Raw genomic sequence first — 16,234 nt, forward strand, 5'->3', positions numbered from 1 at the left:
AGGATGGGGGTGGCCTACGGACCCTGAATGGAGCTGCTCCAGTGATGAGGGGACAGTTAAGATTCTGCGATTCTGCATCTGGCCACCCTGTTCTGGCTGGTCTAGGAGGGGCCAAACCCCTTCCTGAGACTATTGGTCTCTTCCAAAGGCACCTTCTTGTCCCAGTACTTCTAGTTCAGAGCTGTTGGTCTAGGTCGGAGGGGGACTCTCTGGAGCCTCTTTGACTTAACCCCCACTCCACACACCTGCTCAGCCTGGCGCCTCCCCTGTTGCCCCTCACGTGAGCCATAAAGCCTGGATGGGATTCCTCCTGGTGACCTTGTCTGCTGGCCTCAGCCCTCAAGGACCTCAGTGTTCCCAAAGGACCCTTGCGGGCACTGGCGGATCACGCAATCACCAGGCGCCCGGGAACTGTACCTGGGGAACCTGGTGCGAAGCCAGCGCCCCGCCCACCGCGCTGCAGTCCCGGCGGGCGGCGCTGGGGGCAGCGTGGAGTGCTCCCCGCGGCCGCGCGTTCTGCCCGCTGGGCTGCGCGCCGGAACCCCGCGCCTGAAAGCAGGAAACGGCGGGAGCGGGGCGGCGGGGATGGCGGGGCCCGGTTGGGGCCCCCCGCGGCTGGACGGCTTCATCCTCACCGAGCGCCTGGGCAGTGGCACGTACGCCACAGTGTACAAAGCCTACGCCAAGGTGGGTGCGGGGCGGTGCATCCCCGGGGTCGGGGAAGCGTCGAGGGCCGGGCCCCTGTGCCCGCCAGACCCCGAGCTAGCCCCGGTGGGCGCCCGTCCGAGAGGTGAGACGCGGCGTGCGAGCAGGGAGGGGCCCGCGGGCGGCCGGCAGCGTCCGTGTGTCCTTCGGTGGGTGAGGTGGTTGCTGAGAGCCGACTGCCACCCTTAGGTCTTAAACACAAACACACGCCCACGCAGCCCTGTTTGGTGGAGACCTCGGTGGAGCTCGGTGTCACTGGCCGGAGAACAGGCGCAAAACAGGGAGGATACTTGGGCTGGGAAGAGCCTGGGACAGGGTTCTAGAAGGCTGAACCCAGTTAGGAAGCGGAGTGCGTCGGTCTAGAACACTGAATGACATGCCTCAGTGGGGGCAGTCTAGAATACAATGGAACAGATTATGGAACAGGGTTGGTGAACATCAGAGTGGGTGGGGAAGCGGGGGGGGGGGGGGGGGAGGGAAGGGGGGGGATTCCAGAATCCGATGCCTCCCTGTCCTGAGAAGGGGAAGATGGAAAGCCGGTAGGCCCAGTTGATGGGGGAAGAGGGGCAGAGGGAACCAGAACCCTCTGGCCCCTTCAAGGCAGAACCATCTCATCTCCTGTCCCCATAGAAGGACACTCGTGAGGTGGTAGCCATAAAGTGCGTGGCCAAGAAGAGTCTGAACAAGGCATCCGTGGAGAATCTACTGACAGAGATTGAGATCCTCAAGGGCATTCGACACCCCCACATTGTACAGCTGAAAGACTTCCAGGTGCGGGCCTGGGGTGGGGCCACCCCTAAAGGGACCTGGAGAAGGGCCGTTCTCTTCAAGCTGTTTGTCTGCTTGTATAATCACAGTGGGACAGCGACAACATCTACCTCATCATGGAGTTCTGTGCAGGGGGTGACCTGTCTCGCTTCATTCATACCCGCAGGATTCTGCCTGAGAAGGTGGCTCGTGTCTTCATGCAGCAGTTGGGTAAAAGCCTCTGACCCCAGCCTGACACCCCTTCCCATGATCTCTGCCCCCCCTCAGTCCCCCTCCCCAGGCTTAGAGCCCTTCTTAGCAGTTGTCTCTGTTCCAGCTTGGATTTTTAGGGCCCCCTCTTTCTCATGTGCCTATCCCTGACTTAAGGATGCCATGAGAGACAGAGAAGAGTCCCCTATCTGTGGGGAGTCCAGGTTTCCATAATATAAGGAACTCATAGAATGTTCCAGGGCCCAGGGGTAGGACCCAAGTGCTTTGCCAAGGAACATAACAAGAACCTAACGGGCTGGGGAGCCTGCCGGGAGGGGGAACTTGTGAAGGGGTCCAAGAGCATAAGGGGCAAATTCTTAGAAGTGGCAGGAACCTGATACTTAAGTATTAAAGCTTGAAGAGTCAGATGGGGAGGCGAGAGGCAGGTGGGAGATGGGCTCCTCTGACCTGTCGCTTCACGTGGGTCTTGTTCCCCAGCTAGTGCCCTGCAGTTCCTGCATGAACGGAATATCTCTCACCTGGATCTGAAACCACAGAACATTCTGCTGAGCTCCTTAGAGAAGCCCCACCTTAAATTGGCAGGTGTGTCCGGAAGAGCAGGGATGCAGTTTGGAGGGTGGGTGTGCAGAGGCCTCCCTCTGCCTGGGCACATTCAGCAGCCCTGGTTCTCATGCACCCTCTGTTGAGTCATCACACAGTGATGGGCTGGGGAGTGCAGCCCCACCACCAAAAGGCAGGACTTTTCTCAGGCTACCCACACTCGACTCCAGAAGTGGACTGGATTGGGCCAGGGCTCAGTCTCGTGTCAGGGTCAAGACTCAGTGTGTGACGAGGCTCAGTGTGTGAGCAGGGTCAGGAATTGGTCTGTCACCAGGATTAGGGCTCAGCCTATAACTCGGTATGTGGCAGTGTTGGAGGGTGGGAGGTGGGGGAGGACGTGGCTGTGGCCCCTGATGGCACTTGGAAAAGAATGGACTTGAGGCTGGAGGCCAGAAAGCCAGGTATAACCTGAGCTTCTAACCCCTAGTGGGCCCTTATCCTTGTAGCTCACACGATCAGGGTGGGCTTCCTGGAAAAGGAAGCCTGAGGAGGCTGTGCAGGGTGAGTGGGATTTATTTTGGCTCCCAGAGGAGGATGTAGGAGGGTGTTCTAGGCTGATCTGGAGTGAGGGGCTGTGAGCAGAGGCTGGTGGGTAGGATTGATCCTGGTGAGCCTGGAGGAGCCAGGGAGGAGCCCTGCCCTGGAGCCCAGGGTGAGGCTTTAAAGGTTTGGAGTAGAAGCAGCTACAAGTGGAGCTCTGCTGCCTTGCCTCTTGCCTGCAGACTTCGGCTTCGCACAGCACATGTCCCCCTGGGACGAGAAGCATGTACTGCGTGGCTCCCCTCTCTACATGGCCCCTGAGATGGTGTGTCGGCGGCAGTACGACGCCCGTGTGGACCTCTGGTCCGTGGGGGTCATCCTGTACGGTGAGAACTCCGTCCCCGGCCCTACCCCGGGGCCTGCATCCTACATCACGTGTCCTCACACCGGGCCTCTCTGGGCCACTCCTGAAGGGGTCTAAGGAATGTGACTCTACGGGCCCAGGGACCTTGCTCTGGGGGTATCTTCCAAAGGTGGGCCAGGCCAGGCTTGACCCTATCCCCTCCCAGCCTGCCATCTGCCTCCCTTCCACAGAAGCCCTCTTCGGGCAGCCCCCCTTTGCCTCCAGGTCGTTTGCGGAGCTGGAAGAGAAGATCCGGAGCAACCGGGTTATCGAGGTGAGTCTTGAAGGGCCTTGGGCACTTGTTGGGCAGAGGGATTCAGGGCCCCGAGTTTGGAGACCTCACTGCCAGCTGCACAGATTGGGGTGTGGGCTCTGGGCCAGCTCTGTGGTGCTGGGGCATGCTCTAGAGGGGAAGTTGAAGTTCCGTATGGTTCTGCAAACCCAGACCAGCTCACAGCAGGCAGCAAAGGGCTGGCCCTAGGGATTGTTGTGCAGGCCCCTTTGGGAGGAAAGCCAAGCAGGCGCATGCGCAGGCCCAGCTTGGCGCCCCCCAGTCCTGACGGACCCCTGGGTGGGGTTGAAGTGCTGGAAGCCCATGTGATCTGTCCTCCATCCTCCCTGCAGCTCCCCTCGCGGCCCCCGCTCTCCCGAGACTGCCGGGACCTGCTGCAGCGGCTCCTAGAGCGGGACCCCAACCGTCGCATCTCCTTCCAGGATTTCTTCGCCCACCCCTGGGTGGACCTGGAGCATGTGCCCAGTGGGGAGAGCCTGGCACGAGCGGTGAGCAGGCTGGTGGGATGGGGTGGGGTGAGGGCAGGTTGGGGGCTGGCTCATCTACCCCGTTCGGTGGCGAACGGGGGACCTGCCCTTCTCTGTTCATGGTGAGCATGGGAGGCGGACATGACTCCCGATCTGTCCCCCAGACCGCCCTCGTGGTGCAGGCAGTGAAGAAGGACCAGGACGGGGACGCCGCGGCTGCTCTGTCTCTCTACTGCAAAGCTCTGGACTTCTTCGTGCCCGCCCTGCACTGTGAGTGCCTGGAGCCCCTGGGTGCCGCAGGGGTGGGGCAGCCACAGCTGCGGTGGATGGATTCCAGAAGCAGCTCCCCACCCAGCATTTTTTGGGAGACAAAGCAGAGGGTAAATCTGGAACTTGGTCCTTTTGAGGATTCCAGAGAATTTGGTGTGGGGCAGGGCAGACTCCTCATGTGAACCCCCCCTTTCTACAGATGAAGTGGATGCCCAGCGGAAGGAGGCAATTAAGGCAAAGGTGGGTGAGGGAGTCTCGGGAGGGAAGCAGGTGAGGGAGCCTGGGGCCTCTGCAGACTGGTTCCTTAGAACTTAGAACCAGAACTTCCTCTCCTAGTTGAGCCTCAGTCGACCCCCTGACATTACAGCTTGGAGTAGTCACTGAGGACCCAGAGGGAGAACTTGGAGGTTGGTGCTGGTGAGGGAGGTGGGGTGGGATGGCCCCTCTTCAGCCCCTCGCCTTCTGCAGGTGGGGCAGTACGTGTCCCGGGCTGAGGAGCTCAAAGCCATCGTCTCCTCCTCCAATCAGGCCCTGCTGAGGCAGGGGACCTCAGCCCGAGACCTGCTCAGAGGTAGGCCTGGTTCCTGGCCTCGGCCCCCAGCAGCGTCCCGCCAGCCCGAGGGGGAGGCAACATGGGGTGGTCTCCCTGAGATGAAAAACAGGCTGCTCTCCTCACCCTGCTTCCTTGCCCTCATCCCAGAGATGGCCCGAGACAAACCTCGCCTCCTCGCTGCCCTGGACGTGGCTTCGGCTGCCATGGCCAAGGTTTGTGCCCAGTGCAAGGGGTCCCGGTGGGGCAGGAAGAGTCCGGGTCATGACCCGAAATGACCTGGTGTCCCCGTGGCTGCAGGAGGAGGAAGCTGGTGGGGAGCAGGATGCCCTGGACCTGTACCAGCACGGCCTGGGGGAGTTATTGGTGCTGCTGGCAGGTGAGGCCCCCTATCACCACACTCCCCAGGCCCTGGGCTGCCCGGCCCTCACCACGTGTCCTCCTTCTCTTTGTAGCGGAGCCCCCAGGCCGGAGGCGGGAACTGCTTCACGCTGAGGTGCCCACTGGGGTTGGGAGCGCTGGGGGGCTTCCTCTTGTCTTCTTACCCTGCTCCTGCATGGGGGACCTCCTCAGCTTCCCTCAGCGTGTTCCAAGTCTGCGAGTCAGTCCTCACAGACTTGGTAAATCAGTAGCCCCTTGCGCTCCACAGGGGGCACGGGTGCTGGGGGTCAGGGCAATGGAACAGACGGATCTGGGAACCCGGCAGCAGGAAGTGGGCTGGGCTGCTTCAGGTGGAAAGGCTTTCTGGAGAAGGGAGGGATGACGAGGTCAGGGGGAGGTTGTTCTGATGGGGTAGAGTGCTGTGGAGAGTTTCAGGAGTGAGGAGGCAAGCAATTTGAAGGCCCCTTTGACCCACACCCCATGGCACGTCTTCCCTTGGCAGGTTCAGAACCTCATGGCTCGAGCTGAATACCTGAAGGAACAGGTCAAGGTGGGCACACGGGCCGGATGAGTTCTGCTCCTGGCTGGCTGTCCCCTGCGCCCCTTTGTGTGTCTCCCCCTCTGGTCTCCCTCTGAAGGTCTCCCCACTGCCGTCTCTGTCCTTTGCCCTTGTGCTCTCAGTGGCTCGGTGCCTGCCTCTGGCTGCCTCTCACCCCTGTGCCGCCTTTATGCTCCACAGATGAGGGAGTCCCGCTGGGCAGCCGAGAGCCTGGACAAAGAGGGGCTGTCGGAGTCTGTTCGTAGCTGTGAGTCCTGCCCTGGGGTCTGACCCTCTACCAAGGAGGGGTGAAGGCTGGGGGCAGCCCTGGATTCTGCCTCTTGGCCAGAGACTTAAGACTGACTTTCTCCTTTTCCCCTCCACAGCTTGCACCCTGCAGTAACCCCAGAAGGATGACTGGACAGACCATAAGCCACCTGAAATGGGGGACACACTCACCTAGACTGATGCCCAGAATTCTGTGGTCCTCTGCAGTGCTGTGGAACAGGTTTCCTGGATGGGCAACTCTGCGACCCCCCACATCCGAGGATCCCCAGCTCCCCTCAGGATACTCTGCATTTCCCAGACCCTGATGGCCCGTGTTTGTGTTGGGAACACTAGGCCTTGGCCCCTGAGGGAAGGGGAGCAGGACTCTGGGAGAAGTTTCCTTCATATGACTTCTGTTATTTGGTGGTTGCTGGACCCTGAGCCTGTCACTTCTGGGGCATCGGGCTTCTGTTTTTGTTCTGGGAACAGGACAGGGAGCCCTCTGCTCTTGCCCCTTCTCTGTCAGCAGGCAGCTGTGCCTGTGCCCACCCCTGCCCTTCCTGGGAGCCCTTATTGCAACTCACTTCACTCCTTGCACTGGAATGGGGCTCTCCAAGACCCCTCAGGGACCACCCACCCCACGGTATGCACCCCACAGAGCTCACCAGTCTTCCTGGGAGCTGACCCCTGCCCACCCTCTCAATATTTTAAGATAATCCTTCAGACGTGAAAATAATGTACTTCATATGGGTGGGGCAAATTTAAGAAAGCCATGCCTTGTTCCTGCTCTGGCCCAGGGGGCACGAGGGGAGCGGTCCTCAGCCTTCATCCTTGGCCCCTACTAGCCACAGAGCTGGTTCTGGCCTGGAAGGGGCCTGCGTAGGGGCTGCCTGACCCATCAGGCTGCAGAGGACCCAGCGATCCAGGAGGTCTGATGTTGCTGCTACCCCAGTGTGTGACCCTGGGTGCATCCCTTCCCTTTTCTGGGCCTGGATCCGCCCATCTCTCTAATGGCGCTGTTAATACCTCCTCAGCTCGCCACGTGAGCTAAGTGATTTTAATCTGGAGAAGAATGTACACACGTGGAGTTACTTGGGGGATCCTTTTTAAAAAGTGCACAAGGGTGTTGACGATCTCTAACCTTTGTGCCCTTCAGTGCCTCCTTGGGGCAAGAGGAGTCTGTCTTCCTTGCAGGAGGCTAGGTGTAAAGAATATAATTCATGGTTTCTCTATTAAATTATTTTCTGAACTTGTGCCTCTCTTCTTGCCCTGGGAAAAACAAGAGAGGTAGCACCTGTTCTCAGGCTGGGGCTGGAGACACCCCAGAAAAAGCTGGGAAACCTCAGGGAGGGCGGGGGAAGGTCCCAGACAGAACCCCTGGCCACCCCATCCCCCCTTTCCCTGCACCAGTGAGTGAGCAGTGAGCCAGACTGGGACACAGGGCATCCTCTAGGGTGTCTTGTGCTCATACCCAGCTCTCCAGGGCCCCACACTCTCCCCCTACCAGGTCTCAGGAGCATCTTTGGGGACTTAAAGCCCAACCCCTGGGGCAGCAACCAAGGCAGCAGTTGCCTAGCTCAGATACCACCAAGATGCTCAGCCTTCCATACTGGAAGGGCTCAGAGGGATCGGATTTCCCCAAAACCCTTGGCCTGGCCGTTGGGGGGCAGTGTAGAGCAGTGGTCCAGAGGGCAGAAGGCCTGGCTAAGGTCTCGGCTCTGCCATTTGGCCCTGAAGCTCGGGACCCATAGATTAGCCAGTTTCTTGGTAAAATGAGGATAAAGATAAGCGCCTTGTGGCAATTTGTAAGGATTGAGTTACTGTGAGCCTGACACATGGTACAAGTTCAATAATGTTAATTTTTAGATTTAGGGAGAGGAATGCACTCTGGGTTATCTCGGGATGGGCTGCACAAGAAAGCTTCAATGAGAAAAATGAGGGGAAGGAAGAAGAATGACCGGACCCAGTGGGCAGGTGAATGGAGAAGACTGGATGGGGGAGACAGTGGGAATGAGGAAGGATGGGATTCAAAGGACAGTTGAACAGAAGGATTATGGGCTGGAGGGTTGGCCCACAATATCTGCATTGGCTGTGCAAGAACAGAGCCCAAAACTCACGTGTGTGGGTGTGGAGAGGAGTGGCCCCACTTTGGGTATAGCAAAGGCCTGGGAGGCTGAGGCCAGCGAGGAGGTCCTGGGGAAGGGCCCTTCCTGAGCAAAAGGTGTAGATGACCTCCTGGCTGTCCTTTGTCTAAGCCACCTGCCAAGGAGGGAGGCAGCCCAGCCAGAGGAGGTGGGGCTCACTCTCTAGGGTTCTCTTTGAATGGCAGAGACCTATGGGAAATATGCTAATCTGTCCTATGCACAAGTGCAAAGGACAGAGACGGCAGTGGGGAGACCTTCAGAGGGAGACCAGAGGGGGAGACACACAATACGTATGTATATATGTTCATATATATATATATATATATATATATATATATTTTTTTTTTTTTTTTTTTTCCCCTCCTAGGAGCAAGTTTCCACTTCTCACCTTTATCAGTTTGAAAGTGTGCAAAGCAGGGCAGACATGCTCCAGTGTCTGCGTGCCTCACTTTGCCCTGTCCTCCCACTTCCACTTAGTCCCCTGAGCCCAGAGCCAGCACCAGGCCAAGCTGGAGGAGCACCTGAGCCTGGACCCCTGTTTCCCAAGGAACCAGCCCTGGGAGAAGCAGGTGGGCCACTGGAGCAGACTGAGGGACCCAGGTGTCCCTGGGCCCAGCCTGCCATGTCTTTTGTTAAGCAGGGACATAGGGCAGGACATCGAACCTTGGTCCTTTCAGGAGGTCATCGAGAAAAGCTCTTGTCCCCAGAAGCCAGCTGCTGTCCCAGCCGCCGCCCACCCCCCCACGACCTGGGAGATAGCCCAACCCTGAGGCTGCGATATGAGGGAAGGGCCATATCACTTTCTCTACAGTAACTCATACCCACACTTGAAATCCCACAGACACACAAACACACAGACACAGACCCTAACAGGCCACAGGCAGCATACAAAAACAACAAAGCCATGTTCAGGTTCACAGAACCATGCAGACCCGACATGGATTTATGCTCATGATCACACACACAGAGGCATAGTTCCTGCTGAATAAGGCTGAGGCAGCCTCAGTGCCACTGCTCCCCCAGATCAGCCCACCCTGGCCCCCTTGCTCTCCCTGTCTTGCCCCATAGGATTCTGGGAACAGCTAGGCCTGGCAGGCACAGGGTTAGAGGGAGGGGAGCAGGCTCTGTGGCTCCCTCCTGCTCCCCTTGCACAGCTCCCCACCCCCAACCCAGCCTCAGGCATCAGCTGGGTCAGTAGGCACGGCCAGCCTCTCAGGCTCAGCAAGTGAACATTCCCCCAGATGTCCCCAGTGCGTGCCCGGGAGCCTTCATGTCTGAGGAGGTACCATCTGGCTAATGGGGGAAGGGGAGGTCCTCTGAACTCCAAACCCCCTCACCCTCCCAACTTCTCCCTGGAGACCAGCTGGCCTCTGGAAAGTCACTGCTTTCCTCTGTACCACTCTCCCTCTGAGAGCTAGGCCTGAGCTGTCTGGGTGGGTAGAAGGCAGAAGAAAGGGACTGGAGTTGGGCAGGGATCACCAATCTTCCTGAAATCTCCAGTATTATGGGGCCAGAATCAGGAGTCAGGGTGAGGGGAGCAGGCCGGCCATCTTTGCCATTGCTTTCTTCCTGAAAGCGTGCAGGGGGGTGGCAGGGGCTGTCTCGTCCCCTTTCAACATCTCCTGTATCCTCAGACTGCCTACAAGCATGAGAGGAAAGAAGGAGGGAAGAAAGGAGAAAGAAAAAGGCCCAGAGAGGTAAATGGTTTACACTAAATGATGGTGCCGTAATGGCAGGGATTTGCTTGCTATGAACAGGGAAGTTTGGGGGCAAGTGGCTTTCTTTGTGGCCCTCACATCACACCAGGTGGGCAGACCGGTCATGGACCAAGTGACTGAACAGGTGGAAGCAGAAGCAGGCTGGGAAGAGAGTAGTCACGTAGACAGGCGCTGAGGGCTTGGGAGTGCCGGCAGGTACAGAGGAGGCCCCAGTGTGGCTGTTAGCCCCCAGCTGAGGGCATGGGTATAGACAGGTATGAGCCAGGAATGAGGCAGAAGATGGGGAAGACAGAAATGAAAGGGGCATGGAACTGACAGAGAAACCCTGAGAGCAGGGGAGGGAAGTGGGGAGGCAGGGAGAGGCCAGCAGCGCCTGGGGACCCCTTAGCCTGTCCTTCTCGTCTGTCTCTGCCCAAGCCCCAGAGCTGGCTCCTTTAGCTCCAGAGCCTTCTGCCCCCATTCCAGGGATACACAGACACGTCAGGGCTTCCTGGGGTTCCCAGGCGTGAGGAAGAAACCAGTGTGAGGGCTGAGCCCCCTCCCGCTCCCTGACCTTAGGCCCCAACCAGCTCATTTTGTGAGGGTTCAGTGAGTGCTAACTGCCCACCTCCGCAAGGCCTGCCTCCCTGCCTCTTTCATTCTGGGTCCTGCAAACCACTGAGGGAAAAGGGGTCTGTCCAATCCCATTAGGCAGAAGGCCCCTGGAGGGTGGAGTGCTGACGTGGGCCTGGCTGCTGATGCTGCTGAGGAGGCCCCCCGCCCTACATCCAGCCTGGGGCCCCAGCTTGGGTCTCCTCCAGCTCTCTCGGAAGGTCAGGATCGGTTTTTATCCAGAGACTACCCCCGGGGCCTAGGCCCCTTACCCAGAGATGCTCAGGAGGGAAGGCCCAGCATGACAGCCCAAGCCTCCCTGTCCTGAGCCTGCGTCCCTCCCTCCCCCACCCTCCTAATTCCTCATCCTCTCTTTCTTCTCTCTCTCCCACCTGCTTCTCCCCACATTACCTACTGAACAGGTTTTATGTTTCTTGTCCTTATTTTACAAAGGAAACCGAATGGAAACTGCCCTTGAAACCAAACCCTCAGAAGGCTGTTCGGTCTCTAAATCTTGACTAGCTTCCCCACGGGCTGGTGCAAGCAGGGACACCTGGGGTTAGCCTGTAGCATGTTGGGGCTCAGGCCCCTTGGGAGGTCTGCTTGTGGGGCCGCCTGGTTGGTTTCCTGGACCCCCCACAAGTAAGTAGCATGAGATTTGGGCTCCTCATTTCTTTGTTAAGGAATGAGTTGTCATTTATTGATGGTCTACCATGTGCCAAAGGCTTTCCAGACGGCTTTAAAACATGTATTATTATTTAGGGAGGCGGTAGTTCTTCATGTCACAGCAGGGACAATAGGCTCCGAGAGGGAAAGGGGCCTACTCTAAGTCACACAGCAGTGCCAGGGCTGGAAAGCGGTTGCCCTGCCTTCTTTTTGTTATACCTTCCATCTCCAAGGTGAGAAGGGGGTATAGGCGCAGGTGCCAGAGACAGCTGTGATTGAGCCACAGCCCCTCCTGAGGTTCCAAGTAGTGGCCCGGAGGCCTGACCTTCTCCAGGTGCATCCCCATCCGGCTGGCTGCCACATCCTCCTCAAAGCCCAGACCTATTCTGGCCCCGGGCTGGACTTGGTGCTGGGGCAGTGTGGGGACCCCGCTCTTGCCCAGGGTCCCCAGAGGGTAGAGCTTGCTGGCATTCCTATGAAGCTATGGTTGAGGAGGGTTGTGGGGCTGTGAACCCCAAGACTCCTGGAGGTCCATAAGAAGTGGGAGGATAGGTACATCTTTTCAAATTTTTATTTTTCGCTGAGTGGAGAGAAGAGATCCAGCTATGGAATCCGGAGAGAGTTCTATGGGAACAGAACAGAAATTGCCTGGGCCTGGGTCCAGAAAAGGCCTAGAGCCGCCTGGGCTACCGTTCAGTGCCAGCTTCGTCCTTGGCACTCGGCCCCTCACACAGCATCGCTCAGCTCCTGAGAGCCAGAGCCCACAGTACAACGGCAGCCACTAGAGGCTACGGCTACAGCTGCTGTCCTGCCCAAGGAGTGGTGTGGGGTTGGCTCGGAAGGCGGGGAGGCCAAGCCAGAAAGTCTTAGAAATTAGCCAGTCCATCGCCATTTTAGAGATGATGAAATGAGACCCAGAAAGAGCAGTGGCTTTCAAGGAGAATGAACGTGGAGTCTCAACCTTGGGCCTCTTGTCTCCTGAGGGTATCTGCCCACAGACCCTGTGTATGTGCGTCTGTGCCAGGGTGTGCCAGGGTGTGCCAGGATGCAGCTGTGGCATACGCCTCTGCACATGCCGCAGCTTCTATGTCCCTCTGTGGGTCTCTCTATGCGTGATCCTGTGTGCAGGAACTTAGGGCAATGGCCAGAGAGGGATGGGCCTATTCCTACAATCTTAGGAGGCCTCTCCAGGCTGAGTAGAGAGGGTGGGTCCTGAGGAGAAGGGTGAGGAATGGGGACTTTGTTCCTAGTGGAAAGAGAAAGACCAGAAGGCAGACTTGGGCCACAGATGGGAAGGGTCCTGAGCTAGCATGGGACAGGGGGAACAAAACTAAGATGGGGTATGGGTCCCTGAACACTGGGACATGCTCTTAGCCCTCACGTGGGCCCAGCCCTCTGGTCACCCCAGCGGGCAGCCCCAGAGGAAGTAGTCACATGATGTAGCACTTCTCAGCTGATTGCTTGAGGTCCCCCAATGTGGCCTGGGCCTTGTCCTTGAGTGAGCCGAGGTCTAGGCCAGGGAGACTGGCCAACTGCCCGAGGACGGAGGCCCTCTCCTCCTCCTCCTCTGTGTCCTCCTCAATCATCTTGGCCAGCTCCCGGGGCAGCTCCACGTCTCCACCTGCCATCTGAATCTGGCTCTCATCTGTCTCGTTCTGAAGGGAAGAGGGGAGGGTGGAGTGTGGTTGGAGGTCCATGAAGACCCAGAGTTGAAGGGACAGGGAGGAGGCCTGGACTGGGCTCCCAGCCCCTAGATTCTCGAGCCGCATGAGAACTCACTCCTGTGAGTTCAGCCACCCACTCCCCCACCCCCATCCCAGGATCAAGCTTTTGACTCTTGGACATGGAGACCTTGCACTTTTATACCACCTTACTTCACTCTGAGATATTGAAGACACCAGCATAGTGAATAAAGCAAAATGAAAATACTTAGGAGTCAAACTGTGCTAATCAGCTAAGTCACATGCTGACTATCATTAACTACACTGGAGGACGTTACTGATAATAGTGATGGGTACCATTTATCAAATGCCTACTGTATGGCTGACATTCAAAATAACCCTGTGAGGTGGGTATTTTTATCTGTATTTTACAAGTAAGGAAATTGAGGTGCAGTTTAAGTAAATTACTCGAGTAAGCAAGTTGGGCAAGGTCACACAACTAGGAAGCACAGACGCTCGTTTTAAACCTACATCATGGATTCCAACATCTGTGCTCTCTTTGCACAACACCTACTGACTGCCATTGCACTTCTCTTTCCCTTTGGGGACCCTGGGGCTTTCCACTTTATGTCCTACTCAGTTACCGCCAAGTCTTCCCTCTTCATCTAGACTCAGAGTTTCCTGGTGGCAGGAGTTGTTTCTCTTAATGCGGCTCGTGCAAGCATTTGAGGAATGACTCCATTCCTGGTTGGGGTTTTTTTTTTTTTTTTTTTTTTTTTTTTTTTTTTTTTTATGAGTCCATTCTTAGCTGGGTTTAACTCAGTAGCTTTCTAGGCTTTCTGGAGTGGTTTTCCCTCTGAGAGACTTCCAGAAGGCTGGTGCCCTGTGGAACGTCAGAGGCAGCCAGGGGATCAGTAAACGTTTGTTGAATGAGTGAATGTAATGTTCACATGTCTGATCTTTCAATTCAAGTGGAAGATTCTAGGCACTGGGAGTAGCTTGTGTCTCACTTCTCTCCTTAGACAACACTTACATGCCCATGTACTGCTGTAGTGCCTATGGGAGACGTCTTCCTGGCTGCTTGGCCAACCAAGGGGCATTTTGCTCTCTGCAGACAGACTCCACACCCTGGAAGCCAGCCAGGAGTCCTGGAGCAAGCTGAGGTTCAGTATTCACAGGCTTGAGCTCTGACCCCAGCTCCATTACTAGCTGGTTGTATGGCCTTGACAAGTCCCTCAACCTCTCTGAGTCTCAGTTTCCTTATTTGTAGTGTGGGTGATAGCTACCTGGAAGTGTTACTGAGGGGTTACATAAGGGCATGAAGGTCAAGTGCCTGGCACACAGAGGGTGTGCATTCTCTACCCCACCCCACCCTCCATGGGTGTTCAGGAGCTCGGAGTGTACTCAACCCTGGGGTAAAATCTACTGCCTTCCACTTCTTCATCTGCCTGGGCTTGACTGGGGGTTGGGAGAGTGGTAGGTGGGGGAGAGAAGGGGCCTGAACTGGCTCCAGAAACACAAACCTATCAGCCTTGGGAAGACTGGGCTTTGAGTCCGAGAACGAAGGATCCAACCAAGAACTCGTCTCCATGAGTTTTAGGAGCTGAAAGTTGTGGTGCCCAGCTGTGCTGAGAGAAAGAGTGGGGAGCCCCAAGCTCAGAATCCCAGATGTACCTGCCAGCCCAGGCTCGTAAGCTTACCTTGGGCAGTCGGTATTTATCTCGGAAGTGGCTCCGCAGCGTGGCCCGCTCTGCCTTCCTCTGCGTGAACTGCGCATCCCGCTCCATCCTGCGGGGGCACCGGGGCGGAGTCATCTCAAGGGCTGAGAGAATGGGCGGGGTCTGCGAGGAAAGGGCCGGCGGGGTCTCCGTGTCCCGGCGCCGACCGCTTTGCTCCATCCAGCCCGTTAGCCTGTGTGTCTGACCTGGCGGGCCTCCGTCAGTCTTTGCTGCCTCTCTCCCCATCATAACTGTCCTTTGTTGCCTCTGCACCGGCCACTGGACTATGGGGCTGGAGAGTCAGCTGGTCTGGCTCACTCTGCAGACCCTAATGGGTACCTCTCGCGGCCTCCAACTCCGTCTGTCTTTTCCCTTCCTGATAGATTGTGTCTTGTGGGGGAAAGTATCCGGGGCAGACTTGGGTTTGCGTCCTGGCTGCACTACCACTTTCGGTATGTCTTTGGATAAGTCACTTATTTTCCTCTTTTGCAACTTACAAAAAAACTGTTATCAGGAGTAAGCAAAGTAATAGCTAATATTTAATGATTTACTATGTTCCAGGCACTGTGCTATGAAATTAACATGCGTTAAATAATTTAATTCTTATACATATATAAGGCATGCTTTATGATTACCATCACCATTTTACAGAAGAGGAAACTGAGGCACAGAAAGGTTTAAGTAACTGGCTTAAAGTCATCTAGCTAAACAGACACAAAACCTGGATCTAAATCTAAGCAACCTAACTCTGGGGTCCAGCTCCTTATCCCACCCCAGCTGCCTCTCTGTCCCAGCACTGCCTGCACACAAGAAGACACTGAGGCTCAGTATCTATGAGTGCCCCATCTCAAGATCTGTCTCCGTGATTTTGAGCCCCCTCAGATTCATTACTTTTCTCGGAGCCTCAGGCTTAGAGGAGCTCCAGTTGGAAGATGCAGACGGTTAGGACCAGATCGGATTAAGGGATTACTTGTTTCGTCAGAAATGCACGTGCCCCCACCCCATCCCAGGTCCCTATTGCCCCTGCCCCCACTCCCTCTGAGCCCTGAGTGCGAAGCTGGGGCCGGGTCCTGGGTCTGAGATGGGGCGGCTCTGGGGGCAGCCTAGAAAGCACAACCCAGCCTCCTACCGCATCTAGAAAAGTAGGGTGAGAGGGCTCGGGGTCTGAAACCGCCCTAGAGGTGGGCCAGGTAGCTGGAGGGGGTGGGGGTGGGGGGAAGGTCGTTGGAGCCAGGAAGGGATCCCACTCACTTCTCTTCCACCAGTTGCTTCTGATACTCCTCATACTCTTCTCGGCTCATGCCTTGCGCTTCGGCCGCCGATTTGTCCCCGTCCCCCTTGTCCTCGCCGCCCCCCAGGCTCCCGGTGAGGTTCTTCAGCTGGCCGCCCACCATAGTCTTCACCATGAACGCCATGGTCTTCGCTGGCCCTGGCACCGGGCGCCGGGCGCCAGGCACGTCCGCACCTACTTCAGCACTAGGTCTCGCGGACAGCTCCTGCCGCCGGCCCGCGCCCCACGCTCTGAGCCTCCCGCCGCCCGCCCCCGCCCAGGCCCGCCCCCACCTCCCCAAACCCCTCCTCACGGGGGGCGGGGGGCATGCACGGGGCTGAGGAGGCTGGACCACGTGCCCGCTCCGCACTCCCGCCTCCCCCACGTGCCTCCTTCAACGCCAAGCTCCGCCTGGGCATTGCTAACAACGGATTAGGGCCTGCGCGGGGTGGGGTCGCTCCCCAGGGAAAGGGGCTGCACTGATGCGCGTCCAGAACCCTGTTTCCTACTCTCCCCCCCCACTTCCTCCTCTCCC

General features: G+C 57.3%; 2 protein-coding genes across 4 annotated transcripts; one reads left to right on the forward strand and one right to left on the reverse strand.

Moving 5' to 3' along the window:
• Positions 1-482: 482 nt before the first annotated feature.
• On the forward strand, positions 483-7,180 carry ULK3 (unc-51 like kinase 3). Of its 3 annotated transcripts, none has more exons than XM_060618040.3 (16): positions 483-687; positions 1,336-1,476; positions 1,563-1,683; positions 2,161-2,265; positions 3,006-3,149; positions 3,358-3,440; positions 3,881-3,946; positions 4,090-4,195; positions 4,395-4,435; positions 4,664-4,766; positions 4,896-4,960; positions 5,046-5,124; positions 5,201-5,241; positions 5,629-5,676; positions 5,866-5,932; positions 6,051-7,180. In XM_060618040.3, exons 1-16 carry the CDS (start codon positions 586-588, stop codon positions 6,065-6,067), a joined length of 1,329 nt encoding a protein of 442 aa, XP_060474023.2. In that variant the 5' UTR covers positions 483-585; the 3' UTR covers positions 6,068-7,180. The 3 variants fall into 3 exon arrangements, with proteins under 3 accessions (XP_060474023.2, XP_060474020.3, XP_060474022.2); XM_060618037.3 differs by having other exon boundaries at positions 484-687; positions 3,791-3,946; XM_060618039.3 differs by lacking the exon at positions 483-687 and having other exon boundaries at positions 1,363-1,476; positions 1,640-1,683; positions 3,791-3,946.
• Positions 7,181-11,603: 4,423 nt separating this feature from the next.
• Positions 11,604-15,955, reverse strand: CPLX3 (complexin 3). Its single transcript, XM_060618051.3, has 3 exons — positions 15,681-15,955; positions 14,412-14,499; positions 11,604-12,705 (listed from the first exon to the last, which is right to left on the reverse strand). Exons 1-3 carry the CDS (start codon positions 15,842-15,844, stop codon positions 12,481-12,483), a joined length of 477 nt encoding a protein of 158 aa, XP_060474034.1. The 5' UTR covers positions 15,845-15,955; the 3' UTR covers positions 11,604-12,480.
• Between the last annotated feature and the right edge of the window lie 279 nt (positions 15,956-16,234).

Source organism: Panthera onca, chromosome B3 (assembly GCF_046562875.1).
Source record: "Panthera onca isolate mPanOnc1 chromosome B3, mPanOnc1 haplotype 2, whole genome shotgun sequence".
NCBI classification, from domain to species: Eukaryota; Metazoa; Chordata; class Mammalia; order Carnivora; family Felidae; genus Panthera; species Panthera onca.